Here is a 21,052-nt window from a genome sequence, read left to right on the forward strand (position 1 = left end):
CATCAGATGATCAATTCCAATTACAAAATGATCTATAGTGCGAAAGTGGCAATTGGCACTAAACAAAGAAAAGTGCGAGGTCATCCACATGGGTACTAAAAGTAATCAAATAAATTTGAGGTATATGATAAATTGCACAAATCTAAGGGTTGTCAATTCAACTAAATACTTAGGAATTACAATTACAAGCAACTTAAATTGGAAAGATCACGTAGATAATATTGTGGGGAAGGCGAAACAAATACTGCACTTTGCTGGCAGAACACTTAGGAGATGCAAGAAACCCACTAAAGAGACGCCTTCTGCTGGAATATTGCTGTGCGGTGTGGGATCCTTACCAAGTAGGATTGATGGAGGAGATCGAAGAAGTGCAAAGAAGGGCAGCTCGTTTCGTGTTATCGTGCAACAGGGGTGAGAGTGTCACTGATATGAAAGGCGAGTTGGTCACCGAAACAAAGGCAGTCTTCTTTGCGGCGAGATCTATTTACGAAATTTCAATCACCAACTTTCTCTTCTGAATGCAAAAATATTTTGTTGACACCCACCTACATAGGTAGAAATGATCATCATAATAAAGTAAGAGAAATCAGAGCTCAAATGGAAAGATTTAGGTGTTCCTTTTCCCCACGCGCCATTCTAGAGTGGAATGGTAGAGAAGTAGTATGAAATTGGTTCGATGAACCCTCTGCCAGGCACTTAAGTGCGAATTGCAGAGTAACCATGTAGATGTAGACATAAGCTTTCAGATATGACACTGGCCGGCAAAATGTTTTTTCTTTTTTCCCAAGGGTTTGATTAGGTTAGATCCTAAGAGCAAGCATACATTGGAGCAGCTGAATATTTCTGACAAGCACAATTATAAATTTCACTGCTGTGTACTGAACATTTTGCGAGTTACCTGGCCAAAATACATGATCCATTGAGCACTTCAACTTCTCCACAGAAAAGCCAATTACATGTGAAAATGCTCAAGAACTTACCTCACACTTATTTTTAAGGATAATTATACTGTCTGCCATCATTATTGCATTAGTTTTAATCTATGGGAGAATTAAAATAAATACACAAAAGTAGCCTTGAAGCTGGTCTTTTTTTAGTGTGTATTACTCTTTATGATATATCAAACAGAAACATGCCAGTGAAATTTGAAATAACAGCGTAAGTGGCTGGTCTTTTGGCCCACAATTTTTCTAAGAAACTGGTATTCAAAGTGTTAAGTTTTGAATGAGAGTCAAATGCTCCGTTATTTAAGGAATTCATTACACACTCTCATACATAACATAATTAATGTGGAGTAAAAGAAAATTTACTTTTAAAGTAATGCTTCTTAAAACAGTTGTGACATCATACTTGTCAAAAGCAGTTTGTTGTTACAAAGCATTGCGCAGTCTTCATCCTAAAGCCTTCGACACACACTGCTGTCGACTGTAAATGGCAAATTTTGTTTGCAACTGAAGTCTTATTTTGGTGCTATCCTCTCATTTCTGATTTATTGCTCAGTATTACCAGATGTGATTGGGAAGTTTTAAGAATGAATCCGCTACTGCTTACTGGTTTGGCACGCAGGTACACAGAGGGTGGGGAGTGAGTCACTGTCTTACCCTTGAATGCCCTCACAGGAAATGGCGTTTCCTTTATTCAGTTCATTGTGGCAGCTGGTCGAGTGCGGGTCTGTTAGGGCTTGTGGCCGGATTCTGTCTGCGTGAAAATGGACATAAAAACGGAGCAACGAGTTTGCGTGAAATTTTGTTTTAAAACTGGGAAATCAGCTTCTGAGACTTGCAAACTATTAAAAACAGCTTTTGGAGATAATTGTTATGAGCCAGTCAAATGTTTTTGTCTGGTTCAACAGATTCAAAAATGGCCACAAATCATTTGAAGGTGAACCATGGTTTGGCCATCCTTCAACCTCAAAACCGAATGAAAATGTTGTGAAAGTTCGCGACTTAGTCCGCCCTGATCGTAGACTTACAATTAGTGAGATGGCTGATGAACTTAATTTATATTTCTATGCAGTTCAGTCAATTTGTTTATTTGACTTGACTGGGTACATCCAGGCAAATACAGAGAGCATTCTTAATACACTTCAGGAAAAAAAATCCAGGGATGTTTCCAAAAGTGGAAACACCATTGGAGTCAGTGTGTTCAGTCAGTAGGGGACTATTTTAAAGGAGATGCATCACAGTAGCATGTAAGTGCCGCCATTGTACAATTACAAGCCCATTCTTAGAACTTTCCAATCACACCTTGTATTCTGCAATAGCAGGCTAAAACTGAAATTCTTTGTTAGAGTATCAGTTCTTACCAGTCAAAATTTAACTGGAAAGAAAAGTAAAATTCCCATAATTATAAAGAATTCCCTGTTTTTTCCCAGGCGAAAAAAATAACGCATTTTTCCTGGTTGCCCCTGGGTGTACACAGTCTGTTTTCATAATTTTGTTGATATAGCCTTAAAAGGAATTTTCAGGATCTAGATCCTACTTACAAATAAGCATCTCCTTAACAAGTGTGGTGCTGACAAAAGTAAAAAACATTAATGAAATCTGTACTTTTTTTGACATGTTGCTATGGTTAATGAATAAAAGTTTATTTTAATAGTAAACAACTACATCATAACTGGATGTACTTGTGCTAAGAGAATTAGTACGAAAAACAGCACTTATGTGAAGTAGCTAGTACACAATACAAAGAAATATATCAACAAAAATAGTCAACTTTTGAAAATATAAGTAAGATTAATCAACCCTTCTGCTAGCCACTGGCTCAAAAAGCTTGCAAACTGTAATACCTTCTATATGTGTGTTATCCTGCCTCCACATGGTGAGTAGATTTTTTTATTCCTCCAATTACAATACAAAGAAAGACTTTCCTCATGATATTTAATAGAATGACAGATATGTAAATTTGTTGTGCCTAATGAATACATTTATATAACTTTTACATTAATTTACAAGTTTTAATATGGTAATGTCTATATAATACGTGTTCATAAGTCATTTACTAATATAACAATCAACTATATGGAATACTCATTGAATAACAGGTATTTTATTCTATATGCACAGCCAAATTCACACAATGTGAAAATGTTTCATCAAAAGTGGTGTCTTCAGAGATGCAACTCTGACTAGCCAAGGACAGGAAAGGAAGTCTGCATTTTTCCATTTCAAAGAAGCCATACCAGCATTGGGATTTTGGTAATGGAAAACTTAAATGTGGATATCAGAATATGACTTTTAACCTATAAAAGTAAAAGTCCAGTACCTAAACTAACATTCCAGCTCACTTGGGAAAAATCTAATTTCATGACAAATTAATTCCTCTGAAATTGTGTGGTAGCAATGTAATGGTGGCTGTGCTCTTTCCATTTACGCAGAAGTTAGCATGAATTATATGCTCCTCTAAAGATCATTCACAAAGCTCGAGAATGCACTTGCTGAGGACAGGATGAAGATTTAAGTGTTTCACAGCTTTCAGGGATGACAGAGGTCTAGGAGTAGCGTCTTTGATTAGTAATAAAAATGTCCTCGGTCCTGGGATCAAAGGCTACCTCCGCTTAGATTTTGAATAAAAATCAGCAGCACCAGCAGCGGCCAAAGATGGCTGGCAGAAGAAGTCATCCCTCATTCAGTCAACAGCATTGTCAAAGAGGGTGGAGGAGTGGGGAGACGTTCAGGGCACCCACTTGCTCTTGGGCTGGGAAAATGCCCTTAAAAGTGGAAGAATCAGCAATGATCAATGGCATAAGAACACAGAGGGTAACGGAGACCACCGCACTGAAGACACACCAGGTGTATCCACAGGGAAGGTAGGGAGAGAGTATGTTAGTGTGAACAGTTCAGTGATAGGGTTGTTCTCATCAGAATCAACAGGAAACAAAGACCAACAACAATACTTCATGTATATGTGCCAATGTCGCAAGCTGAAGATGAAGAGAGAATTAAAGTATATGAGTATATTGAACAGCTAATTCAGTATGTAAAAGGAGATGAAAATCTAAAAGTCATGGATTGGAACGCCACTGTAGGAGAAAGACTAGAAGGAAGGGTACTAACATTAAGAGTGCAGTGGGAATACCACTGTTAAATGCACAGGAGAGAATGGATAGGAGGAAAGAATACACTGAAGACCCCTGTGAGGGGGATGACTTGTCCAATGATGTAGTGGAAGAAGAAACAGGAGTCAATATACAAGAGAGAGGAGATCCAGTATTAGAGTCAGAATTTAAAAGAGGTTTGGAAGACTTAAAACCAATTAGGGCAGATGGGATAGATAAAATTCCACCAGAATTCCTAAAATAATTGGGGGAAGTGGCTACAAAACAACTATTCACATTGTGTAGAATGTATGAGTGTGGCAATATACCATCTGAGCTTCTGAAGATAGCAAGAGCCGTCACGTGTGAGAATTGATGCACAATCAGCTTAACAGCGTATGCATCCAAGATTCTGACAAGAATAATATACAGAAGACTGGAAAAGATATTGAGGGTTTGTTAGATTGAGACAGGATTGGCTTTAGGGAAAAAAAGGCTCCAGAGAGACAATTCTGACGTTGCAGTTGATCATGGAAGCAAGCCAAAGAAAAATCAAGACACATTCACAGGATTTGTTGACCTGCAAACAGTGTTTGACAATGTAAATGGTACAAGATGTTCGAAATTCTGAGAAAAATAGGAGTAAGCTATAGGTAAAGATGGGTAATAAACAATATGTACAAGAACCAAGAGTGAATAGTAAGTATACAAAGTATTCGTATAAAAAGGGTGTAAGACAGGGTTGTAGTCTTTTGCCCCCTACTGTTCAATCTATATATTGAAGTATCAGTCACAGAAATAAAGGAAGGTTCAAGATTGAAATTAAAGTTCAATGTGAAAGGATATCAATGATAAGATCTGCTGATGACATCGCTGTCCTCAGTGAGTGAGGCAAATTACAGGATTTGCTTAATGGAATGAACAGCCTAATGAGTACAAAATATGGACTGAAAATAAACCGAAGAACGATGAAAGTAATGAGAAGTAGCCGAATGAGGAACTAAACATCAGGATTGGTGATCATGAAGTAGACGAAGTTATGGAATTCTGCTACCTAGGCAGCAAAATAATTCATGACAGATGGAGCAAGGTGGTCATAAAAAGGAGAATAGCACTGGCAAAAGGGCATTTCTGGCCAAGAGATGTTTATTAGTATCAAAAACAGACCTTAATTTGAGGAAGAAATTTCTGAGAATGCATCTGGAGCACAGAACTGTATAGTAGTGGAACATGGACTGTGGGAAAACTGCAAAAGAAGGGAGTCAAAGCATTTGAGATGTGGTGCAACAGAACAGTGTTGAAAATTAGGTGGACTGATAAGGTAAGGAATGAGGTGGTTCAAATGGCTCTGAGCAGTATGGGACTTAACATCTGAGGTCATCAGGCCCCTAAAAGTTAAAACTACTTAAACCTAACTAACCTAAGGACATCACACACAGCTATGCCTGAGGCAGGATTCGAATCTGCGACCGTAGCGGTCGCGCGGTTCCAGACTGAAGTGCCTAGAACTGCTCGGCCGCAACAGCCGACTGAGGTGGTTCTCTGCAGAATCAGTGAGGAAAGGAATGTATGGAAAACACAGACAAGAAGAAGGGACAGGATGTCAGGACATCATTTAAGACATCAGGAAACATCTTCCATGGTACTAGAGGAATCCACACAGGGTAAAAATTGTAGAGAAAGACAGAGATTGGAGTACATCCAGGAAATAATGCAGGACGTAGATTGCAAGCGCTACTGTGAGATGAAGAGATTGGCACAGGAGAGGAAATCGAGGCAGGCCACATCAGACTAGTCAGAAGGCTTAGGAAGGGGAGAAAAAACAAACAAACAAACAAACAAACAAACACACACACACACACACACACACACAGAGAGAGAGAGAGAGAGAGAGAGAGAGAGAGAGAAAGCGTTAAAGTATCAATTTGAGATTTTCGGTTCAAGCAGTATGGATATACCTTGCACTGTTTCACCTATGTTTCTGTTTGCTTCCACTGATCAAGTGCTAATAACTCTTGAGGTATGCAGTTTTTTGAGCCCACATTTACTAAATTTTTTAAAGTGTGTCATGAAGTCACAAAGGATGAATTCTCCCTACACAGAGTACTCTGGAACAATTAGCTCACACAACACTGTACTGTGTATGAAGAATCCACATTTCTTCATAAATGTTCTAATGATGAGTTAATCTTGAAACACATAAATAAATATGAATTACTGAACAGCAAAGGGAAGAAATTTTTAACATTTTTTTTTCTTGTTTTGGTCCATACTACCTCCTCCTAAAATATGGAAGGCAAATAGCTCGCAGTAGAAAAGGACAACTGCCACAAGTACCAGAACAATTTTCGTTTATGACTTTCAACTCTTGTTTCTGGGACAGAGCCTCTTACCTCAGATTCTTACATTTGCCCCTCCCCATCATTCCTGAATGTTTGTAACATCATTATGGAATCATCCTGTATATATTGCTACACTGACATTATGGCTAGAAAATTGACAACATAAGATAGTACTACAAATAGTTTCTATCTCCAGAATTTTTCTTTCTCTTTCTCTTTGTTCCTGGTACTTCTCCATCTTCTACTTTTTTTTGTCATCTTCTCTGACCTTTTTGTTGCCCTGTGAGCTGTGACCTTAAACTTATACAGGGTGTCTCCAGAGGAATAATCTATAATCAGGGATTTGACAGGAATGGTCATCTGAAGCAAAAAAACTTGAGATGGACATATGCCCTATACCAAGTAGTTTCCAAGATAGAAAACATTTAATGTACACTATTATTTATTTTCTGCATTATTCAATAAACTGTCAGGCTTACACATATACACATGAATAACACTAAACATTACAACACACATTCTAGGAAGTACCAACTGGGCAAGGGAGAGGGAAGAGAGAGAGAAGTATTTTTCGCACATTCACCTCTTGGCATTATCGTATGCATCACATTACAGCTGTCGTATGGTTCACAACATATGTTCAAATATCCCACTGCCAACTTCAAAGCATTTAACACTCCTGAGAGAACATGTGTAGCTTGTCTGAGTTCTTCTGCACATCCATGATGCAACCAAGCAGTCATTTTGCATATTCACCTTTCATTTATACACTTCAGACTTCATCCAAACCCATAAGTAAAAATATAATGGCATAAGGTCTGGTAACTTTGGTAACTGTGAAGTACTACAATGACAAATTGGGGAATGAGGGTGAGTACAGTTGAAATGTTCCCTCACATATCTGGCAAAACGCAGAAAGGCTCATTCACCTTGGAAGTACAGTGCAGTCTGCTTGGCCAAAGGAATATCCTTAAGGTGATCAACAAATTTTCCAAAAAATTCAAGTATTTCTGTCGCATTGTTCAATCTTCTAAAATGTCTTGACATATCAGCATGTTACCAAGCATGTCACACCCAACATTGATCGAAGAATTAACTTGGAAATTGGTTTCCACAGTAGTATGTGTTGTTGATTCCATTCCCTGTAAATATGGCTTCATCAGTTAACAGTATTAATGGAAGCAAATGATGACTGTTATTTCACCGGTCAAAAAAATTCAAGTTTTGTGGCATTGTTGTCAATCTGAAGAGTGGGGCATCTGTATGTGAAATAGGCACAAGTTTTCCACATATTATGATCACCATACACTTGTATGCAGGCACTGATACATGTAGGAAGTCACTGTGTGCTGGTAGCAGGACTACACTGACTCATGTCAACAACATGTTACTATTCCTGCACAGGTTGTTGAGCTACATGTTCAGAAGAAACATGGGAGCTTGGAATGTGCTGAAAACTGACTTTTCCAAACTCTGCCCTTTCCCTAAACTGCTCCAGTTCCTTTCCCTTCATGCTTATTGTTTCCCTTCAACCCTTCTGCCAGGAAGAGGAGTCACTGTCTCCAAAAGCTTGCACAAGTAAAACCTTTTTTTCTTTATACTGTGTTCTCCTGCAGCCACCTGGTGAGTAATTTTTTATCCATCCAATTACATTACATTGCCAAAAATTGAGTATTTTCACTGTTTCACTATTCCGAACAAAGAATTAGAAAGCAACGAGTTTGACTGGCCTCGAATAAAACATCAAAGAGATTGGGTGTGTAAGACACATATGTGCACACCACTGGCCACAAAAATAAACATACATTGAATATGTTCTACCTCAGAAAACCTTCAGAATAGGTCCTATGCCACATGAAACTTTTTGCTTCAAATGAGTATTCACATCCCTGAATACAGCATTCATCCTTGGACATCCTGTACCATGTTAGTGGGCTTCCACAAATGACTCATCAACAGTCCCTAATTAAGACTTAAAATTGTATCTTAATAGTTTCCTCTCTACCCACAACTACAAATCATTTACGTCAACAACAAAGATCCCTCTTTATCACCTACAGTAAAAAACTTTTTATCAGTTTCTATGCTTCAATCACATACTACTGTAAATGCTTATCATTACTTGTAACTGCAATTTCAGAATATAATTTCCTTCCTGTAAATGTTAAACACGAACACAATATTAAATAAAATGTTTGTTAAATTAAGGAATTAGTCTACTGCGTACAGCATTCAGCACTAGCATATATTTGAAGCAGATGGGTTGACGAGTACTCACGTGGCAAATTTTGGAGCAACATCAACCTTCTGGACTGTTGTCATAAATCGTCGATGGATATAAATAATCCTCCTAATTGGTGCTTGACAAGAAATGCATTTGTTCGACTTCACATTAGTCGCTACAGCTTGAAGATAACCATTTCTTATCGCTTCAACATTTTTACTCTTTTTACTACCTACTGTTTTTTCACCTGCAATAACAATTACACATATATTTTACATGTAATATATCACAAAGCATATAGCAACAATATTTTTTTCTATTTTTTCGACTGACAGAGCTGTAATAAGAAGCTCTACTGAACTAACTGACAAAGATTTAACTTCAAACATTTCACCACTTGTGATAAACAGGTTTTTTTAAACTGTGTTCATCAGACATTTAATCTGTCTATTTAAGTAAGTAACATGCAAAGCAACATTATATGCACAATACAATCATTCCTAGCTACAAACTTCATATACATGTGTGCTGATGTAATCCAGACGGGGGTTCTTAGGAGTCTAATGAAGAAAATAAAGTCCATCATAGTCAAAGATTTCAACCTTATGATCTCTCAATAGAGAAAGCCATGAACTGTCATCATGCAACACTCATATTCACAAGTGTAAGTGCTGTTAATAATGCAAATTTGAACTTACTGTTTATGTGCCTATCCACTAAACAGCTTATCATTAAACTGTATGAAGAAGAAAAGAATAAACATTAACTGAATATATTAACATCATATGTATATTTAATGAGCTAACTGAATTTTACACTCAAGACAAATGGTAATGTGCTACTCTGACAAGAGTGACTGAGGCTCCATAATTTATGAAACTGTTGATGTAGTTAGTTACCTGACAAAACATTCTGCACATAGTTTTCAATTTTTTCTTTCACCATTACATCATGGCTCATTCCACTAGTTGACTCTTTTGTATCAAGACCCATGCTCAGCTGTGTCTCCAGCTCTTGACATTCTGTGATGAAACCAGCATCCAAGAGCCTAAGTTGTGCAATGAGTGTGTGTCTCACAGAACCTTAAAAATAAAATTGTAATACATTTAAATGAAGAAGAGTTATCTCAATAAATAATTTCATACAAATGATGTTACAAATAACTGAAGCAGTTTCACTAATGTGCTACAGTTTGTGTGTGTGTGTGTGTGTGTGTGTGTGTGTGTTTTAAAATAATATTCTAGCATCTTTATTTATTGGTAGTGAAGCAAGTTTTTCTTGGAGTCTGTACTAATAAAGTTTCATAACATTATATTCCAAGAGGAGATGTACTTTGAACAACTCATGTTGTAGCATGTAATTTAAAACATTATAGAAAACCACAGAGAATTCAATACAGAAACCCATATGGCCTTTATTGATACTCAGAAGGCTTTCAAGCGAGTGAGCCATGATAACCTTTGGAAGATTATGTCTGAATGTGAATATCATTATCAGTTAATAGAGGTAGTCAAAAATCCTTACAACAATACATGCATTGTAATAAACACAGGTAGGAATCTATTAGAAGAAACAATTATTAACTAAGGTGTAGGCAAGGGTGTGTATCATCACCTATCTTTTGTAATATTTACATTCACTTCATTCTTTGTAAATGTAAATGTGAAGTCAACAAAGAAATTAAGAAAATGAATGAGGAATACCTGAATGTACTTTTGTTTGCAGATGACATCATTATTACTAAAAAAGGCCTCCAAAGATCAGTATACCAGCAGAATGAAATATGCAAGAAATAGAATTTAAAATTTCTAGTGACAAAAAGAAAATAATGGCATTCTCAGGAAAATACCCAGTCAGATAAAAAATTGTTTTGGATAACTAACTCTCAAATCTCTTATTTACACTGTGTATAAACTTCGATTTTTGCTCTGATATTGAAAATAAAACACACAAATTCCAATCTGCCTATGGTACCAAGAGCAGAACCCTGGGCAAAAAGGGACCATCATGAATTTCTTTAAAGTGAAGGTGGTCCCTGTGTTATCCTACCTAAGTGAAATCTGAGTTACAATAATAGACATGATTAGAAATGAAGGTATTAAAACAGACTTAAATATTTTAATATGAAAGAAAAATTTAAAATACTGTGGAGGCTGGAGATGGCACCTCATGAGACTGCCAGGCCACAGATTAGATTGGATCATATTAGATTCAGTTTTCATTCCATAGACCCAAAAAATGAGATGATTCTCTTGGCTGTGGAGCATGTCACAAAGTATACCATCAAAAGCATAAAACATTTGAATATAATACTTACTACCCTGATCATTTGTCATATTTACAAAATTAATCTGCTGTCAGAATGAAATATTGTTAAGCACTATTAATAAATTTATCATACACAAAATACCAAATCTTGACTGTTGTGACAAAGCACTGTCAAAACTGAAATCTAACAGACATTTTTATTTAAGCTGGCCTAACAGTCTCTCTTAAAATATTCATCTATAGAGCAGAAAGAGGTGTGTATCAAGAAGCCTTTCAAACTCTTTTTAAACCGTGCTTTATCTGAAACCAAGTTTTGAATGGTTGCTGGCAATTTATTGAAAATGTGTGTTCCTGAATATTGGACACTTTTTTGGACCAAGGTAAGTGATTATAGGTCTTAATGTAAATTGTTCTTATTCCTGGTACTGGTACTATGTATTGAGCTATTAGTTAGAAGTAGAGATATATTACTTGTAACAAATTTCATTAAGGAGTAAATATACTGAGAAACAGTGGTTAGATTACAAGGTTCCTTGAACAGGTTTCTACATGATGTTTTTGAATTTACACCTCTATTGATTCTTATTACACACTTTTGCGTGCTAAAAACTTTTGCTTTGTTTTTTGAGTTACCCCAGAATATGATCGCGTATGACATAATAGAATGAAAGAAAGCAAAGTGTGCAAGTTTTTTTTATATTTACGTTTCCTACATCTGACATTATTCTCACTAAAAATACAGACTAGTTTAGGTGTTTAAGCAATTCTGTGACATGCTCTTCCCAACTGAATTTCTTATCAAGTTGTAATCCAAGAAATGTAACACTGTCAACCTCTTCGATCTGCATGTTGTCATATGTTATACACATGCTAGAAGGAAATCTCTTACAGGTTCTGAACTGCATATAGAAGGTCTTTTCAATGTTTAATGACAGTGAAGTAGCTTCAAACTGTTTATTAATGTCAGTGAAAATTTGATTAGCAGCTATTTCTAAAGATGTACATGACTTGCTACTTACTGCAATGTTTGTATCATCTGCAAACAAAACAAACTTAGCATCTGGCAATGTAACAGATGAGAGGTCATTAATGTACACAAAAAAAATCAATGTACTCCAGATGGGACCTTGAGCGACACCACATGTAATTAATTCCCTATCAGATGAAAACTGATTGCTTAATGCACAGGTATTTTGCAACAACACCCTCTGTTTCCTGTTAATTAAATAAGACTCAAACCAATTTGCAACACTGTCAGTGAAACCATAATATTCTAATTTACTTGAGAGAATGGTGTGTGTCACACAGTCAAAGCCTTTTGACAGATAGCAATATCACAAAAAATGCTAGTAGCCTTTAATTTATTATCCAATGAATTAAGTACATTCTCAATGTATGTGTATTTCAATAACTTTCTCTACATCAGAAGCATTAAGAATTCCAAACTGTGGCTTGGGCAATATATTATTTGCAGTCAGATGCAATGCTTGAACAGAACCTTTCAAATATTTTTGAGAAAGCCAGCAAAAGTGAAATTGGTCGATAGTTTGGTGTTCTTTATTTATCCCCCTTCTTGTAAAGTGAGAACTTCAGCATATTTTAGCTGGAAATGTTCCACTGATAAGAGACTGATTACACACATAACTTAAGATAGAACTCAACTCACATGAGCACTCTTTGATTAACTTTTGTTGATATGTTATCATTCCCACTGGAATACTTAGATTTTAAGGATTTTATGGTGGATGCTTCTTTTTTGGGAGATGTGAGTGACATTTCCATATTACTGAAGTTATTTTTAAAGACTGGTCTCAGATACTCCATTGCACTGTTCACTGAACCTGATAACCCCCAGCTTGTTAAAGAGGTTTGCAACACTACATGCACTTGCTACCAAAGTCTCATTTATTTTTAGAGCTATTTTCCCTTTTCCTTTTTGGCCCCACCTGTCTCTGTCCTCAATATATCCCATACAGTTTTTACTTTGTTGCCCAATGTAATTATCTTTTTCACATAATAAAGCTGCTTCGATTTCTGTTTCCCCAGAAGATCCTGACCTACAAGCTGAATGGGAAAAGAGATATCAAAAGACCTAGAAAAAGATGGGAATGATTTTGTTTATTTGTGGCTTTGGAACAGACAATAGTCTGTTTCATGTATGGAAGATGATGATATTGAGACTGACTGCAGGCAAATCATAGAACTCTGAAGATCTGTGTCATTGCACTAGTTTTGACTCTCTTTTGGCAGAGTACAGTGACTGAAAGGTACTGAGAAATTATGTTGGCCTTTAATTTCATTTTCATCAGTGTCATGACAGTTCAATGACCTTTCAAGAATGAGGTTTCACAAATATTTGGTGTTACAGAATAGGTGATTGAGCATGCTTGGGTAAGCTCCCTCAACAGCCTACATAAGTTAACAAACACAGCAGATGAAGAACTCAACACTCCACAACTGACAAACATCTTTCAGAACAATTAAAGCAGAAATCTTAGTGTTTACAACTGCCAGTGGTATGAATTAATTCATTCTGAGTTTACCATATAATAGCAATAGAACATGGAAGAGATTGTTTTCATAAGAAACTTGCCTTTCATGATGAAGTAACTTTTTCACCAATGGTAAAATGAAATCATACAACTTGTACATTTGGGACACGGAAAACCGCTACACTATTGTCCATCATGCTTGGGATATACAAAGAAGTTAATGAGTTCAGTGCCATCTAGAGAACTGGTAATAATGGATCTTTTATTTCAAAAAAATAATAATAAAATGGAAAAATGCCCTATACAACAATTCCCTCCAGCTAACTGAATTACACAGTGCACAGCTGGCTGGACTCAAAGTAAGAAGAAGAAAATGAAGATGAAGAAAATTATTACATGACATGAAATGTAACAGCTAGAGGCATAATGTTATTTATTCATGAGGAGGGCTTCAACATGGAACCAATTACATCACAATTCAGTTTTATCAAACAACGGAAACTCCTAAGAGGAATATTAACAAAGTAGGAAAAGAGAGATTGCTGCTTACAGTAAAGAAGACAGGTCTAGTTGCAGACACACATAATTAAAAGACACTTACAGAAAACTTTTGACCACAGCCTTCATCAGCAAAAGAAACACACACACACACACACACACACGCACACACACACACACACACACACACACACACACCATTCATACACACAAACAAGCACACCTCATAGACAGATGACCAACAACTGAAGCAGCTCGGGCCAGAATGCAACTATCATGAGGGATGCAATCAGCAATCTGGAGGGGGGCATAGGAGGGGGAGGGATAGTAGTATATGAGGGAGGCGAACACTATCTGAGGAAGTGTGCAGGGACCAGAATGCCAACAGCTGCAGTATCAGGAGGCCATATGACAGAAAGGTGGAGAAGAAAGGAGTGGGGAAAGATGGGTGGGTCGCAAGTAAGCATGGTGGGAGAAGAGAAGGGGGAGGAGAAGATAGGGCAGAGGGGGTGGAAGCTGTTGGGTGGAGGGTGTAAGGTAGCATGTTACCATTGGTTGGGGCTGGGATAATTACAGGAATAGAGAATATGTTGTCAGGATAACTCCCAGCTGCGCATTTCAGAAAAGCTGGTGGTGGACGGAAGGATCCTGAAGGACTGGGTAGTGAAGCAGCCATGAGAATCAAGTGTGTTATGTTCCGTTGCATGTTGTGCCACAGGGTGGTCTACTTTGCTTTTGGCTACAGTTTGGCAGTGGTCGTTCATCCTGACGGACAACTGTTGGTAGTCATACCAATGTAAAAAGGTGAGCAATAATTGTAGCAGAGCTGGTAAATGACATAGCTTCTTTCACAAGTGGCCCAGCCTCTGATGGGTTAGAATAAACCAATGACAGGACTGGAGCAGGAAGTGCTGGGTGGGTCAATTGGGAAGGCTTTGCACCTGGGTCTTCCACAGGGGGTATGATCTTTGTGGCAAGGGGTTGGTATTGGGAATGGCACAGGGATGGCCTAGGATGTTGTGGGGGTTGGGTGGGTAACGCAACACCACTATACAAGGGGTGGGAAGTATCTCGGATAGGATTTCCCTCATTTCAGGGCATGACAGTAGGTAACCAAAGCCCTGGTGAAGGATATGGTTCAGTTGTTCTAGTCCAGGGTGATACTGGGTAATGAAGGGGACACTCCTTTGTGGCTGGTTCTTGGGGTGGTGGGAGGGTTGTCGGTGTGAGGGGAAATGGCATAGGATATCTGTTTGCAGACTAGGTCTGGCGATAGTATTTGTACTAAGCGAAGGTCTTCTTGTTACCGCAGATATATCATCCACAGGTGACCATGCTGTTTGGGAGGGATTTTTTGGTGTGAAAGGGATGGCAGCTTTCAAAATTCAGGTACTGTTGATGGTTGGTTGGTTTAATGTAGACAGAGGTGCAGATGGAGCCGTCAGAGAGGAGGAGTTAACATCTACCAAGATGGCAGACTGGTTGACATGGACAACGTGAAACAAATGGGAGATAAAGTGATGGGGTTGTGAAGGAGCAAATATAGGGTTTCTTCACCCTGAGTCCTGATCATAAAGATATCATCACGAAACCCGAACCACACTAGGGGTTTGTTGTTTTGGAAGGCTAAGGTGGTCTCTGAAGGCCCATAAAAAGGCTGGCCTACGAGCATGTCATGTGGGTGCCCATGGCTGTGCCGTGGATTTGTTTATGTATCTCCCATTCAAAGAAGAAGTAGTTGTGGGTTAGGATAAAGTTAGTAAGGTGTATGAGGAATTACGTAGTAGGTTTGGAGCCTGGAGAACATTGGGAAATGTAGTATTTAATGGTGGTAAGACCATGGGCATGAGGGATATTGCGTGTGTACAGAGAGGTGGTGTCAACAGTGACAAATAGTGATCCACGACGTACATGAGTAGGGATGGTGGAGGGTCAGCAAAGGAAGTAGTTTGTGTCTTTGATGTGGAAGGCTACATTAAGGGTAACTGGATAGAGGTTTTGGTATATGAGGGCCTAAATTATTTCAGTGGAGGTACAATAACTAGCCACAGTGGAGCATCCAGGATTGTTGGGTTTGTGGATTTTGGAGAGCATGTGAAAGGTGGGTGCTCAGGGTGTCACAGGGGTGAAGAAGGAAATGGATTCAGGGGAGAGGTCCTGGGAAGGCCAAAGGCTTTAAGCAGGGATTGGATGTTGTGTTGGACTCCTGGGATGGGATCATTCTGGCACAGATTATAAATAGAGGAGTCAAATAATTGGCTGTGGCTTACTGCCAAGAAATTTGCAGCAATCAATTGCTTCCATTGCAGGGACTGGGAGAAGGAGAGTATGTCTTTTAGAAGTCCAGCATGTTTAAATTTGACTGTAATGCTAAAGATGAGGTCTTTGGATAGTGCTGAAGCTTCTAGGGAATTGACGGTTTTGGAGGAAAGGTTAACAACAGTGTTTCAGGAATGTTTTGGCTCTGGATCTGGTGGAGAGTTGGTGAGGAGTTTTGGGGGATGCAGCAAGTTGAAAAGGTTAGCTAGACAGGGTTTAGTTGCTATGAGAGGTGGATGAGTAGGAACACTATGGGTAAATATGGATTGGATAGTGGTGCCCCATGGTTGCAGTAATATGTCAAAGGTTCGATAACTTAGGGAGGTGGTGTCTGGAGAACAAGGGATTCAATTTCAGAAACCTGCTGTATGGAGTAAGGACTGCATAGTGGCAATTTCTTGTAGAAGGAGCAGAGGTAGTTCTGGAATGCCTGTGCCATGGAGATGTGTGTTCGCAGTACCAGATTTGTAAGGGCCAGGGTTTGGCCAAATCTGGGAACATGTGATGGGGGGAGGGGTGGGGGATCCACAGAAAGTAATCTTTATGATATGCTGTTTTGGGGGATTCTATGGTTGTGGCAGCTGGTTCAGACAGCATTTAAGAAACAGGATGTAATTATATTGATGCAGCATCTGATGCCTCAGATTCTCAACTGTGATAGTGATAATTATATTTATTCATATTTATATTTATTCCTATTGATCCCACCTCATCCCTCATCCTGATGTACTTTAACGTTCTATTTTCCACATCTACCTATGTCACACAAACTTTTGATCATCACCCTAACCCATCATAGCACCTAAAACTTTCTAGCTGACCTTCTCCACTTGCCACATCCCACAGAACTCTCTACCAACTCTCCACCAAATCCAGAACCAAAACATTCCTGTAACACTGTTGTTAACCTTCCCACCAAAACCCTCAACTCCACAGAAGCTTCAGTGCTATCCAAAGGTCTCACCTTTAACCATACACCCAAATTTAACCATGTTGGAGTTGTCAAAGACATTCTCCTTCTCCCAATGCCTGCATCGGAAGCACTTTGCTGCCAATCCCTACAACCAAAACTGCCCTAATTCCAACACTGAACCCTGCCTCTGCCAGTTCACACCACTATTCAACCATGATCCTCCCCCTCTACCACCTAACCACCCGTGGTCACTTCCAGGAATTTCTTACCTCCAATTTAGCCTCACCACCCTTCACCCTGGTCCCTTCCTTAGAACACAAACCTTTCAGTAGAGTTAAGAATAGCCATATACAACCTCAAAACAAATCCTGACCTAATCATCCTATCTGCAGACATGGGTAACAACACTGTTGTTATAAATCACAATGCCTTACTGGCAGAAGGCCTCCACCAATTATCCGACTCCTCCACCTACAAACTCCACCAGATTGTATGTTCTGTTTTGTTTTAGGGCACAAAAGCAACTAAGGTCATACGCATCCATTTCAGAACCTTAAAACACTATGAAAAAATATAAGTTGAAAGCCCAGTCAATGGAAGGAAAGAGGACTAAGAAGAATAACTTCCTCATGGAGGAAGGTCCACAAAATTCAGCATGGAGACCATGGAGGTCCAGAAATAAAGATTAAACATCCTTTGCCATATTGCTACGATGGATACAAAGCTAAATATGGTCAGCAACCTGTCCATCATTTGCTAAAAGGCCAATAACTCAGACAACAAACATACCTCAATTTTTTTTAAGGCGTTTAGTCAGGAAACCAACAAAGGCTGATGACAATGAGTATGAAGTGGTAGGGGATCATCACTTAACAAACAGCAATGGCTAAAATGAAAATTCCCTATTTGCAACCTAGCTTAAGCGATCTCGTGGTGAAAGGGCTGAGAGGAGGTTGCCCAAGCATCCGGAAGAGTTTTAATTCCCCGGAGACTGAAGGGCAGACCAAGAGTGATACCAAAGTGACACACCTGCTCACAGATGGCAACATGGACATTGTCAGAAGGAGTGGAAGAACCAGCGAGCTGAGGTAGGACAACTGCAGCCTTGGCAGCAGCCTAATTTCCCGTCAGACCAAGGTGACCATGGCCTACATAAACATCACAGTGGCTCCCCCAAGTGTGAGCAAGTGGAGCTTTCTTGGACCCATTCCACTTTCGGATGGACTGTGTACAGCACATGGAGGCTCTAAACGGCACTGAGAGACTTGGAGCAAATGACACAGTTGAAAAGCCTGTGTCACTGGATGTACTGCACGGCCTGATAATAGGCGAAGAGCTCTGCTGTAAATACTGAGCAGTGTTCTGGAAGCCAGAACCAAAAATGGTCAGTGCCAATGACAAAGGCACACACAACACCTTGGTCAGTCTGAGAGCCATCAGTGAATGTAAAGGTACTATCGTGAAGTTCGGTGCTAAGGTTGAGAAACTTATAGCAATAGATCGAGTGTTGAATAATGTCCTTAGGAAGTGAATGAAAAAGGTGAACACAGGCCACAGCATTAGGCAAAGGGGGTGGACGGTTCACACCTATCAGGCAAGTGGCAGGTTCCATGAAGATAAGCTGCCAGAGTGAGAGTCAAAAGCAAACTTCAGGGGGTAATAGAGAAGAGGAATGTGCCCCATTCTGGTGGTCAAAAGAGTTGTTGAGAAAATGATGGCGAAAAAATGATTGCCAGCAACTCCTTCCAAATGCCCCTCCTCCCCCACCCCCACCCACTTAGGTGACTGTTCACACCTCTTGAACTCCTGGCAGAGGGGACAACTAGCACTTTCAGAACTAACAGCTCAGACAATCATTCCTAGGCCTGGCTGCAGCATGGGGTATGCGAACCCTGCCTGTCGACCCCATGCTGGAAATAATGCCTTATCCAGTCACATGTTAAACGATGGACGCACGGGCTGGCTTTCCGGAGCACCTAAGGAGGAGGAAGAAAGAAAGAGGAACCTCAAATGGCGAAGCAGAGGAAGGGAAGCTGATGGAGAACAAACAACGAAAGAAAAAACGGTGGAAAGACTGTTCGGATGGCAGGCTAATGAAAAATCAGAACGCATTTCCAAAAATATCCCCAATATGTTCCCCAAGGCAGGGGAAAGAGAACAGCAGGAGGACAGACATGCAGCATGGAAGGGGAAAGATGCTGCACAGGCTGGAGCCCAGTGATGGGCAAGCACAAACTCACCAAAGAAAAGTGGGCCCCTGGAGGAGGGGGGGGGGTGGAGGGGGTGTAACACTGTCAGAGTGATAGCACAGCCTCCAATCCATGCTTAAGGCCTTAGGTCCTTCCCAGAACCTCTCTCCAGGATCCATGATTCACCTCACTCCTGACAAATCGCACACCCACTTCCTACATGCTCCCTAAAATCCACAAATCTGACATCCTGGGCACCCATTGTGGCTGATTTTTGTGCCCTCACTGATAGAATTTCTGTCCTCATTGATCAACATCTCCAACCAGTTGCCCTCAATGTAACCTCCCAACCACCAATCACTTCCTTCACCGACTCTCCACCATCCCCCCCCCCCCCAATTACCTCATGGATCATCACTGTTGGTGCCATCTCTTCATACATGACATCCCTTTTGCCAGTGTTCATACCACCGTTAAACACTATCTTTACCAACATCCTTAAGACTCCAAACCTACTACCTCATTCCTCATACACTTTACTACTTTTCTCCTAACCTGCAAATGCTTCTTTGAAGAGACAGTATATAAACAAATCCAAGCACAGCCATGAGCACCCGCATGGCACCCTCTTAGGCCATACTTTTTATAGGCCATCTCCGGGAGACTTCCCTAGCTTCCCAAAACACCAAAACCTTTGTCTGGTTCCGATTCATGGATGATATCTTCACGATCAGGACTCAGGGCCAAGGCAACCTATCTTCGTTCCTTCACAACCTCCAAACTTTCTCTCTCATCCACATCATGTGGCCCTTGTCAACCAGTGTGCCATCTTCGTAATTGTTAACATCCTTTTCCCTGATGGCTCCATCGGCACCTGTCTACATTAAACCCACCAATCACCAACAGCACCTGCATTAACAGCTACCATCCTTTTCACACAGAAAAATCCCTCCCATACAGCCTGGCCACCTGTGGACGGCATATTTGTGGTTACAACAGTTCCCTTGCTCTGTATGGCGAGGGTCTCACCAATGCCTACACAGACAGACACTATCTAGTCTGCCACCAGATCTCCTGTGCCAAGTCGCCTCAGGCCCTCAAAAGCCTCCCACCACCCCCTAGAACCACCCACAAAGGAGTGTCCCCTTGATTACCCAGAACTGGAACAATTTTACCATATCCTTCACCAGGGCTTTAATTATCTATTATCATGTCTTGAAATGAGGGACATCCTACTTGAGATACTCCCCCCCCCCCCCCCCCCCCTGCCAGGTGGTGTTCCAAAGCCCACCCAACCTCCACAACATCCTAGTCCATCCCTAAGCCACTCTGTATACCAACCCGTTGCCACAAGGATCATATCCCTGTGGATGAACCAGGTGCAAAGCCTTCCCAATCGACCCACCCAGCACTTCCTATTCCAGTCCTGTCATAGATTTATCCCACCCCATCAGGGGCCGAGCCACCTGTGTGCCATGTCGTTTGCCTGTTCTGCTGCAATCATTGCACAGATTTTTACACTGGTTTGACTACCAACAGCTGTCCACCAGGACGAACATCCACCGCCAAACTGTGGCCAAAAACAAAGTAGACCACCATGTGGCAAAACATGCAACTGAATGTAACAGACTTTATTTCAATGGCTGCTTCACTACCCAAGCCATCTGGATCCTTCCCTCCATCTTTAACTCTCCCGAACTGTGCAGAAGGGAGCTACCCTTACAACACATTCTCTGTTCCGTGATTATCCCAACATGAACCTACAGTAAGA

At 40.0% G+C, this 21,052-nt stretch overlaps 1 protein-coding gene across 1 annotated transcript in view; it reads right to left on the reverse strand.

The window, feature by feature from the left end:
• LOC126275159 (DNA-directed RNA polymerase I subunit RPA1) overlaps positions 1 to 21,052 on the reverse strand; it is a 251,192-nt gene that overhangs the window by 210,625 nt on the left and 19,515 nt on the right. The window contains exons 4-5 of the mRNA XM_049977174.1: positions 9,502 to 9,684; positions 8,657 to 8,849 (exon numbers count right to left, since the gene is read on the reverse strand). Coding sequence (XP_049833131.1) covers positions 8,657 to 8,849; positions 9,502 to 9,684 — 376 coding nt within the window. The remainder of the gene's footprint in view (positions 1 to 8,656; positions 8,850 to 9,501; positions 9,685 to 21,052) is intronic.

Source organism: Schistocerca gregaria, chromosome 1 (genome assembly GCF_023897955.1).
Source record: "Schistocerca gregaria isolate iqSchGreg1 chromosome 1, iqSchGreg1.2, whole genome shotgun sequence".
NCBI classification, from domain to species: Eukaryota; Metazoa; Arthropoda; class Insecta; order Orthoptera; family Acrididae; genus Schistocerca; species Schistocerca gregaria.